General features: G+C 40.1%; 1 protein-coding gene across 2 annotated transcripts; it reads left to right on the top strand.

Annotated features, from left to right (window-relative positions):
- The first annotated feature begins 1,852 nt into the window (after positions 1–1,852).
- Positions 1,853–12,250, top strand: LOC133110230 (bcl-2-like protein 15). Of its 2 annotated transcripts, XM_061220176.1 has the most exons (5): positions 1,853–2,078; positions 5,170–5,301; positions 7,655–7,770; positions 8,241–8,459; positions 11,575–12,250. In XM_061220176.1, the coding sequence occupies exons 1-5, from the start codon at positions 1,967–1,969 to the stop codon at positions 11,593–11,595; spliced, it is 600 nt and encodes a 199-aa protein (XP_061076160.1). In that variant the 5' UTR covers positions 1,853–1,966; the 3' UTR covers positions 11,596–12,250. The 2 variants fall into 2 exon arrangements, with proteins under 2 accessions (XP_061076160.1, XP_061076161.1); XM_061220177.1 differs by lacking the exon at positions 5,170–5,301.
- Positions 12,251–13,605: the final 1,355 nt, after the last annotated feature.

Here is a 13,605-nt window from a genome sequence, read left to right as displayed (position 1 = left end):
AATTTTTCTCACCGACATTGGCTGAGTGAGTGAGGGGGTGTGAATGGTGAGGGTTGAAGCCGCCCGTTAGAAACAAAAAACAGGGGTGGGGGGGGCCTAAAACATTCTTACTACCTGACACAAAGGTTTTTGGAAGCAGTGGACTCACCTTTCTGTTGTATCCAGGGTTTACTGTTTTGAGAAACAACGCAGATTAAAAAAACAGCTCAACCAGAATGTGTATGTGGGGACATTACATGACTCACTTCCTGTGGATTCACAATACGACACTGCCACTTTGCGAGAGCCTTTACAACAGATCTGTTCACAGTGTGCAAACAAAGAGTGATTCATCAGCAGGTCCGGGCCTTGTCAGGTATGCTACCTCTGCTGATAAGGAGGTAAGACTTTATGAGAGATGCCTTCTGGGAAACGCAGTTCAGGATGTATGTGGAGCGATATTCCCCCAGCAATTCAACAGATACCGTACTGAGATTGTAGTGTTTGCGGGTGACCATTTCAAAAACAAAACGGAAAAGGGCAATAGGGAATATGTAAAAAGACCAAAGGATTATAAGTGCTGCTTTTAATTATCAAGAAGGAAGGATTGGCACGGGAAATAATCCAAAGTGTTTTTACCAAAACACCACAAAGTGGGCACACCCTGTTTCCCGACTCTACATATTGTGATATGTCTCCATCTAGCGGCCAAAATCATTATTCATAGTTTATTGTGAACGCAAGTAGCCTACTTGAGTTGTTATTGCTGTGTATTATAATACGAACAATAATAACATAATGGCACGTGGGAATCGCTCTCCAAGTGATTTGTCTCATATTTTATAATAGAAAGGGCTGGGGAAATTAAACGATGCATTTCTAAATAGTTATGAACAAACTGAAGCAATTTCCAAACATTGCGTTCATATCTATCCTCATATAGAGTGACATAGCCACTTGAAACGTGCGCTAAAAATGTTCAGCTTCATTTAAAATGGCTCTGATTACATATCCAAAGTCACAAAGTTAAATACAATGGCTTCACTGCAGTTTATATATAGTATTTGGTAATGGATGCACCAGTACTGAGCTATTTTGAAAAAGAGATCATAGGAAAATCAGCGGAACACGTAATGTGATATGATCAGACCTTGAAATCTGCTATTAATACACGAATCGGTACTACCTTCAGTCAAGAACATTAAAAAAACACATTTTCGAAGTCAGCGTTTCTAAAGCACGGGGTACTTGGGTATACCATAAGTGGTAAAAAAAAAAAAAATGCATGTGACATTCCAAGAACCTGACATGACTCACAAGACAAGTCAAGGTTACCACAATTTTGTAAAACGGTAACTTTCCGGGACATAATTGACAGGCAGCGGTTTTATCCAATGAGCTTTGATTCTGGCTCAACTAATGTCCAATCCACGATACGTGCTGTTGTACTCTCGTTTACAGCGCGTCTCTTCATATTTAAACACTAATTCCAAATTTCGTAAAATTAAAAGGAACTAATATTGTTTATTCAGACTACATTCTATACGGGCTTCTTCCGCCTTTTAGCCTACTGTCGCTATCAATGAAAAAGTCGCTATCAAGGAAATGGCGGGAGGTTTCTGATGCAAGCGGCCGAAATTTCAGTTTGATTTGCATTTTACCAGATTAAACACAGCATGCAGTTGCATGGAAACATGCAAAAATATATTATCTACAGAGTTTCCACGGAAAACATGTTGGGAATAACAGTCTAATATTTATGTGCTCGGCAGGAAGACCGAAACTAAATATCTGACATTGTCCAACCTGTCCAACCAAGATACGCGTCGTTAAGGCGTGTCTGTGTGTGTGTGTGTGTGTGTGTGTGGTTTGCTCCTTCCCACAGCAGGCTGGAGAAGGAAGTACAGGCGAATATATACAGCTACTAGCTTGGTCACTGTATCAGAACGTAGCCAACTCGGCGATTGACGACTCACCATCATTAGAAATGGCGCCGAAACATATCGAAAACCAGACGCGTTGTATTATAAGTTGTCTTTTTCATGAAGGAGACGCACATGATAGAGGAATGGTTGTGCCGGACGGGGATGTAGGAGACGGTAGGTGTCTAGTACAGTGTGTCGGATGATGTCATTTTATCTTCAGCAATAATTGACTAAGCACAAGTGCACTGTCGCTTACGTTCAATTGCTTCACGTTCATGCAGGTCGGCGACCGGTCGTGCTTTTGAGCACTAATCTGCTTTATTCTTATTTACGAATGGCAATTATACTTACGAAACAGCACGGCTGTGCATTAAAACATTTATGAATGGCACCTTCGATCAATGGTTCGGGGACACAAGCATGGATAGTTTCGTTTTGTCAGCACATCCAACATGCATATCATACGTATCATTAACTCGCTAGAAAACTGCAGTTGAATGAACTGCACAAGGTATATGGGCAAATCTGAAAGCATATCGGAATTACAATTGTATTGATAGGACATTGACAAAAAATCCGAATTCACTTCGAGAGGTTGTCAGTCTTGTTATAAAGAAAATAAGATGTGGCATCAATATCAGTTGCATATAGGGAGAGCACATAATCGCTCTGGATAAGAGCGTCTACCGAATTCCAATAATGTAATGTAATGTAATGTAACATAATGTAGGCTATTACTGTGGGACATCTTGCCAAGTTCGTGGTACAGTGGCCTACATCGAAGAACCGTATTTGTGTGAGCGACTTTGTACATGATGTACTGTACAGAACGACGCTGTCTGCACATCCATTCACGGTTGACACGCACGTTGAAGATGTAAGCGTAATGGCGACGGCACTCTAAAACCAAAATGTTTCATGATGAACTACATCATTATGTATGAATAGACTATATAATAATAATAATAATAATCATAATCATAATAATAATAATAATAATAATAATAATTATTATTATTATTATTATTATTATTAATAATAATATCCAATGAGCTTTGATTCTTTTATCATTATTATAATTAATAATAATAATTATAATTATTATAATTATTATAATTATTATAATAATAATTATAAGTAATAACTTTACTTATCATGCATTGGAAGCAGCTCAGAGTGCTTTGACAATAGACAGAAAAAATATAAAATAAAAAGAAATGATTTCTTTCTCTGATTTCTTTAGGTAGACTGTTCCACATTTTCGGTGCGAAATAAAAGAAGGCAGATTTTTCTGTGGGGCACTTTAGGGACAATTAAAAAAACTCGCTTCAGTGGACCTAAGTGTTCTCGAAGGGATGTAACACAGCAGAGACTCTGTGATATAAAATGGTGCTATATCATTTAAGGCCTTATACACAATTTAAGTAACTAAAAGCTTGTTAGCAAACTAAAAGAGACTAGCTAGAACAGGGATGACATGCTCTCTTCCGTGTTTTCGTTAAAAGTGTTTTATTTTGGCAGACCGGTAAAAAGAGCATTACAATAATCAAGTCGACTTGAAATAAAAGCATTAATTAACTTTTTTGCATCATGTTGGGTTAAAAATGGCCGCACTTTGGCAATGTTTCTTTGGTGAAAAAATGCTACTTTAGTCACCTTGTTTATTTGCTTTTTAAAACTAGGCTAGTTACTTCTGGTTTAATCTGATGGGCTAGATTTCCTAGCCTAATTGAAACAGCATCCCTTTTTGCTTTGGGGCCAACCAGAAGAATTTCTGTCTTATCCTCATTTAATTTTTAAAAAGTACAATTAAATGTACAATTGTGTGTCGTCGGAATAACTATGAAAATTGACGTTATGTTTTCTAATAATCCAAAGGTAACATATATATTGAAAAAGGAAGAGGGCCAAGACAACTTCCCTGTGTAACACCAAAGGCCATGTCGCAGTTCTCTGACACACATACATACATAAAATGTTCTCTCTAAAAAATATGTTCGAAACCAGTTCAGAGCATTTTCAGACAGGCCAACCCAGTTTTCCAAACGGGGAATTAGGATGGTCAATTGTATCAAAAGTCCAGAAGAATAAGAACTGAGATATTGCCAGCAGCAGCACTAAGTCTGAGATCGTCGGTTACTCTAATTAAAGCCGTCTCCGTACTGTGGTTAGGTTTCTCCAATATGCCATTTAATTTTAATTTATTTAGTTTATTTAGTTGGTTAAAAACTACTTTTTCAAGTAACTTGCTCATGAAAGGTAAGTTGGAGATAGGCCTATAATTACTATACTATAAAGGACGTTATTGTCCAAATTTGATTTCTTCAGTAGCGGTGTCGCAGCAGCGGTTTTAAATGCATTTGGAAAAATTCCAGTCTCAAGAGATGTATTAATAATTTTTTGAACTGATGGGGAAAGGCTATTAAAAACTTTTTTTTTAAAAAGGGTTGTAGGGAGTTCTGCCTCAGAGATGCCACTGAAATTCCTCAAAATTTCAAAGTATTTCTGATGACACCTGCTCTTATACTTGTTATTTTTTTTAATTCTCACATTTTGAGACAGAGGCCAGGCTGCAAATATCCCAGGCTGGTGCAGGATTTAGTTGTCTCTCAATTGTTGAGAATAAGGCCCTGGAATTGCTGCCATTCTCTGCAATAATCCTTGAGAAGTGTGCTCTTCTCTCAGAACGAATAGCCTTATTATAAGTTATAATGTGCTCCTTAAAAATACTACGATGAATCTCCAGTTCAGTTTTTCTCCATTTCCCTTCCGCTGCTGTACATACTCTCTTAAGATCTCGTGTAGTGCTATTTAACCACGGCGATAAATATTTTTGCAGTTTTAACTGGCGCAACAGTGTCTAGTGCTCTTCTCACATTGTTATTGAAGGCGTCAACCATTTCGTTTATCGAGAAGTGTTCAATACATGTGTCGAATGAGTTTGCAAGGTCAGATAATTTTGTTTCCGCTGTGGTATCTAGATAGGCTACCACACGTTTCCCTCTTATGGGAGGTAACAACGGTAGCCACAGTCATGTGTAAAACGTTTGTGCAACTTCTGCTCATTCTTCTTGATGTTACCTTGGTGAACTGCTGTATTGCGTTTCACCGGGTAAAGTTTTACTTTTCATGTGTATCGTGGTCTTACCAAACCACCCACCATCTTTTTTTCCCTAATCTCAAATGTGACTTCGCTAGCTGGTCAACATAAAGTGAATTAAATTACATTTTCTAATAGGGAATTTCTCCATTTCCATCATGCCAGGAGTGCAGGAACTGAGAGAACCGCAACCACTCCCAAAATGGCAGAGTCCTGCGCTTGCGTCTGCTGCCAAAAGCTTTCCCAAGATTCAGATCGGAGAGCCCATCTTGGTGACTCCCGCATCCTATGCTAGAGGTGGGATGATTTATTTACAATGGATGCGGCCTATGGCCCAAATGGTTATCAAGGGTGCCAATTATTTTCGATGCGGATGCATCTGTGTGATACATTGACACACGCGTACACATGCACACAGTTGTTTGCGTGTGTACAAAGTTGTCGCATAACTTTTACAATTGTAAAGTTATTACGCGTGTGTGCGTATTTTTAATTGTTTTTTTAAATTATTTTTTATGGACAAGGCACAGGAATGTATGTCGATTTAACTAATCAATCTTGTGTAAGAACATTATTGTCATACTGAATCAATGAATATCAATATTTAGTTAATACTGAAGTCAATAGTTTTTCCTTTTTTGCTTGACTGAAAATTGAAATCGGCCATTGACTTGTTTATTCTAGTACAATGTGTCTGATGACGTAATTTAATCTTCAACAATAATTGACTAAGCGCAAGTGCACTGTCGCTTACGTTCTGTCGTTCTTAAGCACCAATCTGCTTTATTCTTATTTACGAATGTCAGTTATTGTTCCAGTTCCTTGTTCGCGACGGGATCATGGCAGTTTTTAGACTTCAGTTCTGTCTATGGTGGAGATCACCGGCAGACTCGCAGACATAGGCCCCTGCCGCTAGCTCTTATTCAGCTTCGTGCTGCCTGGCTGGACAGAAACGCCAAGTGACGGTTTTGTTTGATTTTATGTGAGTTAATGTAATTAAACAATTAATTGTAATGTAATTTCCGAATTGGCTCTGCAGTGAACGGTTCACCATCGGAACCTCATTTTTATTCGATATGAAGTGTACAACCCCTTTTTAGGTTTGTTACATTTTGTGGCATTACAAGCTGAAATTAAACCACCCGTTTCCCTCTTATTAACGATGGTCGCCACAGTCATGTGTAAAACGTGTGTGCAACATTTGCTCATTCTTCTTGATGTTACATTGGTGACCTGCTGCGTTTCACCAGGTAAGGTTTTACTTTTCATGTGTATCGTGGTCTTACCAAACCACCATCTTGTTTTTCCTTATCACAAATGTGACTCCGCTAGCTGGATAGCTAACATAAAGTAAACGTAATTTCCTAATAGGGAATTTCTACATTTCCATCATGCCAGGAAAGCCGAGACCCATATATGCCCAGGGACACCCAGAACTCCCGGGACCCCCAAAACCAACCAATATCACTGTTGTGACGTCTTCCGTAGTGTATTTAAGAGGTGGGATGGATTTATTTACAATGTGTACAGCCTATGGTTTTCAAGGGTGCCAATAATTTTGGAGGTGGCTACGTCTCCAGTGTTATCCAGTGTAAAGTTATTACGCGTGCGCATTGTTTTTATGGGCAATGCACAGGAATGTATTGTTGATTTAATTTGTCAATCTCGCGCAAAAACATTATTGTGATACTGAATCAATTAATATAAATACATTTTTTTACATTTTACATTTTTGTCATTTGGCAGACGCTTTTAATCCAAAGCGACTTACAAGTGCATAGGTTCTACCATAAGTCAAAGCATCACATCCAGAACTAGCAAAATACACATGAAATGCTGTTCTAAACATATAGTCATCATAAGGGCAAAAATGTATTTTTTTTGGGGGGGGGGTTAGACAAGGATAGGGATATCAGAAAGGCGGGGGAAATCAGGAGGGAGGACTAAGGTAGAGTTTGAAAAGGTGGGTTTTGAGTCTGCGTCGAAATAGGGGGAGGGATTCTGCTGTTCTGACAGTGGTAGGCAAGTCATTCCACCACTGAGGAACCAGAACGGAAAACAGGCGTGAACGTGCAGCTCGACCGCCAGGTGCACGTAGAGAGGGAACCGTAAGGCGACCAGAGCTGGCAGACCGGAGTGGTCTAGCTGGGGAGTAGGGAGTGATCAGGGATTGTATGTAAGGTGGGGCAGTCCCCTTAGCAGCCTGAAATGCCAACACTAGGGCCTTGAAATATATAGTTAATACTGAAGTCAATAGTTTTTCCTTTTTTTCACTTTAAAAGATTTTGCTCCACTGAAAACCTCATCTTTCATCAAGCCATATAGGGGGGGGATTATAGCTTGATGAAAGATGAGGGTTTTCAGTGGAGCAAAATCTTTGGGAGGGAAAACTACATTTTAAATTGGCCGTCGAGTTATTTTTTTTAAGGAAAGTGAACAAAAGGAAAAATATTTCAGTAGATTCTCTTTGCATGCTGGTGTAAGGTGTTGGTGTTATTTGCACGCTGGTGTAAGGTCTTGGCATTCTTTACACACTGGTGTAAGGTGTTGGTGTTATTTGCACACTGGTGTAAGGTCTTGGCGTTCTTTGCACGCTGGTGTAAGGTGGTGTAAGGTGGTGTAAGGTCTGTGTGTGTGTGTGTGTCTGCAGAGGACCCGTTTGATCCGGTGCTGATTGCGGATAAGCTGAGGGAGTTGGGAGACGACTACGATGAGAAGGTGATTCAGCCCCTGATCAACAACGTCAGACAGGCAGCTGCTGACCAGGTGAGACTCTCATAGCAGCTCATAGTGTGTGTCTGTGTATGTGTGAGTGTATGTGTGTGTATGTGTGTGTGAGTGTGTGTCTGTGTATGTGTGAGTGTGTGCGTGTATGTGTGAGTGTGTGTGTGTGTATGTGTATGTGCGTGTATGCATGAGTGTGTGCGTGTATGTGTGAGTGTGAGTGTGAGTGTGTGTGTGTGTATGTGTTTGTGTATGTCTGTGTGTGTGGGTGTGTATATGTGTGTGTATGTCTGTGTGTGTGTGTATGTGTGTGTGTGCGTGTGTGTGTGTGTGTGCGCGCGCATGCATATGCTTTTGTATATGCTTTTGTATATGTGTCTAGAGTGTGTGTGTGTGTGCATGTTACTCCATCAAATTTCAGTTTGGCGTAGGTAGACAGTGTGGAGTGTGTGCATGGGGCAGGTGTGTGTGTGTGTGTCTTTCCTGAGGCCCTGTGGGTGTGCTTGGTGCAGGTGGTGCAGGCGTTTGGAGACAGTGTGGATGGGCTGTGTCGGAGCTGGGTGGGGCAGGGCACGGAGGTGGTCTCTGAGATGCAGCTGCTGAAGGCGTCCGTCACGCTGGGCCTGTATGTAAAGAACCGGTGCCCAGACCTCGTCAGCACCGTCCAGAATGCCATGGGGGCCTTCGTCAACACCCGCCTGGGCAACTGGGTGGAGCAGCAGGGAGGCTGGGTGAGTTACCATAGCATAGCACAACATAACATGCAGTAACATAACATAACATAATATAACACAACATAACATGCAGTAACATAACATAACATAATATAGCACGACATAACCCAACACAACGCAACATAACATAACATGCAGTGACATAACATAACATAAAATGCAGTAACATAACATAATATAGCGCAAACATAACATGCAGTAACATAACACAACACAACATAAAATGACAACACATGCAGTAATATAAAATAACGTAAAATAATAACATAAAATATCGTAACACAACATAACATAATGCAACATAACATTAAATAACATAACATAACACAACATAAAATACAGTAACATAGCATAAAACAACATAAAATAACGCAACATAACACAAAATAACATAACATAACATAGCACAACATAAAATACAGTAACATAACATAAAATAACATAATATAACACAACATAACACAGAATAACATAACGCAACATAGCATGGAGATGGGGATGAATATAATAAAGAGGGGTATAAACTTATTAGGAAGGACAGATCTAGTAAGGGAGGTGGGGGTATGCCTGTTTATCTAAGAGAAAATCTTAATGTGCAAGAGATTCCAGAGATTGACCAACACATGCCTACACATGAGGGTCTTAACATTGGAGTGTGTTCCGACCACCAGCCTCTGAGAGTAGTGTGAATACAATGCTCTTTAAAAATATAAAACAAGCTTGTCGGGGAGGTGAGACTATTATCATGAGAGACTTATATTACCCAAATATTAGCTGGAATTTGGTGACCGGCTGGGGAGAAAGTGAGGAGAGGTATAGAGCAAAGGTGTCCAATCTTATCCTAAAAGGGCCGGCGTGGGTGCAGGTTTTTGTGTTAGCCCAGCAGTAACACACCTGATTATACTAATGAACTAATCCTGTTCTTTAATCAAGACCTTAATGAGTAGAATCAGCTGTCTTAGTCCAGTGCTAAAACAAAAACCTGCACACACACCAGCCCTTTGTGGGTAAGATAGGACACCCCTGGTATAGAGGTAATGGAACCACTTTGGACAAGTGATCATTCCACAAAGGTTTTGATGTATTTTGGCAAATTGAGAGGGACAGCACCGAGAGTAATAAGGCTGAATATTGTAATATGCGTGCCAAGGTTAAAAAAGAAATAAGGTTAGCCAAAGGGCAATTTGAAAGGCAAATTTCACAAGATGCAAAATGAAATCCAAAACGTTTCTTGCGGTTAAGTGCATTAAGAATGACTGAAGGAGAACTGCTGTATGAGAAAAATATATTTCTGATGCCTTAAATGGCTACTTTGTTGAGAGTTTTACCAGGGAGGAGGTTACTAATAGGCAGAAAGGCATGGTCAATACTCAGAACATCTTAGCCAATATTGAGCAAGAGGATAAAGAAATACTAGATAAATTACATTACATAAACTAAAGACAAATAAGGCAGCTGGCCCAATCCCGAAGGGTACTCAAAGAGTTAAGTGAGATAACAAAACCACTGGCAAGTATTTTTATTAGATGGTCTTGATGACTGGAAACAAGCAGCTTGTGGTTTCAGAATCAGATAGTTTAAAGGTAGCATGAGGATTTCATTATGAGGTAATATTTCCTGGTGGCGCAAAAGCACTTACTTGAAGTCAGCTGATTTCTCATCCATAACGGCTCTCATGTAGATTGTGCAACCGTCAGTGGACTGCTGTCATTACCTTTTATCACCTTAGAATCCTGTAACCACTTTAATTAAATGGAAGAGTAAATTAATGGATGAAATCCAACATTGTATAAGCAGTATGTTTATGTAAAAAAAATTTTAAGCATCACTTATGTACATTTTTTAATGGCAATGAGGCATTATTTAATTTTGAAATATATTATAGCATGACCCTGATAGTTGTTTGTCTTTGACCCTGATATTTGCTCTAGTTTTTGTTTTGAGTTTTGTCTTCTGCTTTTGTTCCCCATGTAATGGCACTTGTCTCTCACACATCGTGTCATCAGGTGTAGTTGTGGCAGGTGTAGTTTTTGCAGGTGTAGTTACGGCAGGTGTAGTTGTTGCAGGTGTTGTTATGGCAGGTGTAGTTTTTGCAGGTGTAGTTATGGCAGGTGTAGTTTTTGCAGGTGTAGTTGTTGCAGGTGTAGTTATGGCAGGTGTAGTTTTTGCAGGTGTAGTCATGGCAGGTGAAAAGTACAGTAATTAGCACTCATTGTGCTGGTGCAGTTGGAGTGAGTAATATAATGGAGAAGTTTTGTGGTTTCAAGGTTGCTTTTAATTCCTCTTCAGCAAATTTATAATGTTTATAATGGTTATGTTTTTACTTTGAAAGTTCCCACAAACCTCTAGAAACAGGAACCAGTCCTGTGGTGGTGGAACATTCTCTATCAATCTCTATCAAGCAGAATTCCTGTGGTATAGTAGCAGAGCTGAGCGCTGCGGGTGTTAATTATGTATTGAAGCTCACCTTGATTTCAGTTCATTATTGTTCATTTGGGCATTAAATTGGGCTGGCGAGGACCACAGCAGGGAATGCAGTAAAAATACAGTTGACCGACTGAAACTTATTCTCCACAAAAAAAGTTATTGCATTGCTTGTTGCATTTACATTGAATCTTAGGCTTAAATATGGTGGTATTCAAGGGTTATACACTAAGTTAATATGTTTCTGACAACCATCTGCAGCACTGTAATACCTACTTTTTTGTAAGACTCATAGTTTAGCCGAACATGTCATTGGTGAAGGAGAAGGCAGCCGTTTCCAAAATACTGCACAATTATTTCCTGTGTTCCAGTTTGACAAGTTTGGGATGTAAGGTGTCGGACGGTAACTGAGTTCATCTGCGGCTTGCAGTGTGCAGCATGTTATTTTTCAAGATAGATCTTCTCCACATTAGTGCCGTTAAGAGCCTATCTGCTTGAGATTCTCTGTCACAGCGTTCCAAGTTAAAACTGTAATCTGCCCAATGGGTCATTCTTCCTCCATTCCGTAATGCTTTGTACAATAACCAGGAAGCTGGCGTCTTTAACACCCATTAAAACGTGTCGCAACATGGATGTTTCTGAATCAGTGAACATTATTTGCAACGGTATTTTTGTTCGCTTTTTTCAGGATGAAGTTGCCTCGAACTAAGAGTGCCTGAGCTGATTTGATTCCCAGGAAGATTTCCAACACCTCAGGGATAAACTTTTTTTACCAGCCATTTTGTCTCAGTCTTCTTTGCAACCTGTTTTCAGAAAGACCAGCTTTCTTAACCATTCCAGGGGGGTATGTCATGTCATGAAGCAGGGTTACTGGGCATGCTGGGTAACTGAGCTGAGTGAAACCTGGAACAGCTCTATTTACTGGTACATGCTCCAGAATTTGAAGGTTTGTGGGTTTTACTCGGTGTGGTTATCCAGCGAACTCACTAATCCCGCTCTGTGAGACAGGGCCCTGTATTTGAAACTGTGAATTTGTCTAAATATTATTGTAATATTTGAATGGTTTGAGTTTGTGTGTATATAAATGTTGTTTTAATAATTCTAGAGGAGACGTGCACATTGTCACTTGTGTTGTAAATGAGACCTGTAATTAACATCATATTTCATCAAGAGATGTTTATCTATGGCATGACAGACCTCTAGATACCTGTTAATCTAATGAAGACCCAACAATTCATTTAAAAAAAAAATTTTGGAAAATCTTTTCACTACAACATGGTTTTGAAAGACACTTGTATTTGTATGTACTGCAAGTTGTGACAGGGAAAATATTAATTCAGTAAAGTGTGACACTGAAGACCGAAGGATTTGAATCTGTCTTGTATGTTTTTTTTTTTGTTGTTTTTTTTTTGCTAGGATTTGCTTTTGTTTTTCCCCCGACAGCAGATTAGGGATGGCGAGACGATGCTTCCGTCAGAACTGCGGGACAGAGGAACCGAGTGCAGACTCGGGGTTAACATGAAAACCACGGGCTTTAATGAAGCAGACAGGTCCGGGGCCGGACGCAGAGTCTGATCCGGAGAACAGGCAAAATGCACCAACCGGTAATTCGGTCCGAGCGAAGCAGAAGTACACAATCAACAATCCAAGAATAAATCTGAAACAGCTAAACAGTTAAACCAGTTAAACCGGGAATCCAAATCAGACAGGACAGCAACCATACCGTTCAAACGGGGCAGGGACACAGAGGCTGGCACTGGCCAGAATTACAAGGGTAAATGCAGGTAGAACAATGACAAACTAGCAATGGAAAGACCAAACAGGCATGCTTAAATACATTCACCAATGAGCAAAAACGACCGACGGGTGTGGGAGCTGGGGAACAGGGCAGAGACACGTAACAGAGAAAGAGGGAAAACAAGGACTGGACTGAGAGCACAGAAAATTGCAAATGGAAAAAACAATAGAAGGGACAGCTTCTTGAACCGTTGAAGCTTTCCAGCCGATTGTGTTACAGCCAGGGTCTCAAGTGCACACTAGTGACACCTGCTGGTAAAATAATGCACCGCTGCCGAATAATCACAGGCCACATGCCCAAGCGCAAATATGCATTTTTTTGGCAGCAAAATCCTGCATCCACACCGGCCCTCCAGGAATGGCGTTGTCCATCCCTGGTCTAAACTGAGAGTTGCTTCCATGGACCTGTTTCAGTTAAGATTGCCTTTTCCCAAACAAAAATAATTATCTGACATGTGTACGAGTACCGGCTACTGATGTTCGAGTACCTGTGCTCAAGTTCATTCTTGAAGCATGGTCATTTACATTACATTACATTACATTACATTAATGGCTTTTGGCTCTTATCTAGAGCGACGTACAACCAAATTACACGAGGCATTTATAGAGCTGTCAGCGAATTAAAAACAAGACAATTGGTTGAAACAGAAACCAGTACACGGGCCCACCCTCGAGGACCGCAGTTGTGCGCCCCTGCCCTAACCGCAGCATCTGATCAAAGCCGGGAGCGAGGGCTTACCTTTCAGTACGTTACGTTACATTACGTTAATGGCATTTGGCAGACGCTCTTATCCAGAGCGACGTACAACACAATTACACGAGGCTGCTCTATTTTTATTTTATTTTTAAAGTTCCCCTGACTGATTAGCAAATATACAGGCATGAACTGAAACAGCTTCGACGAGTAGCAAAGTGTACTACC

The sequence above is a fragment of the Conger conger genome, chromosome 14 (assembly GCF_963514075.1).
Source record: "Conger conger chromosome 14, fConCon1.1, whole genome shotgun sequence".
Taxonomy (NCBI): Eukaryota; Metazoa; Chordata; class Actinopteri; order Anguilliformes; family Congridae; genus Conger; species Conger conger.
The sequence above is the reverse complement of the archived record's forward strand: the minus strand, read 5'-3'. Positions and strand labels throughout refer to the sequence as shown.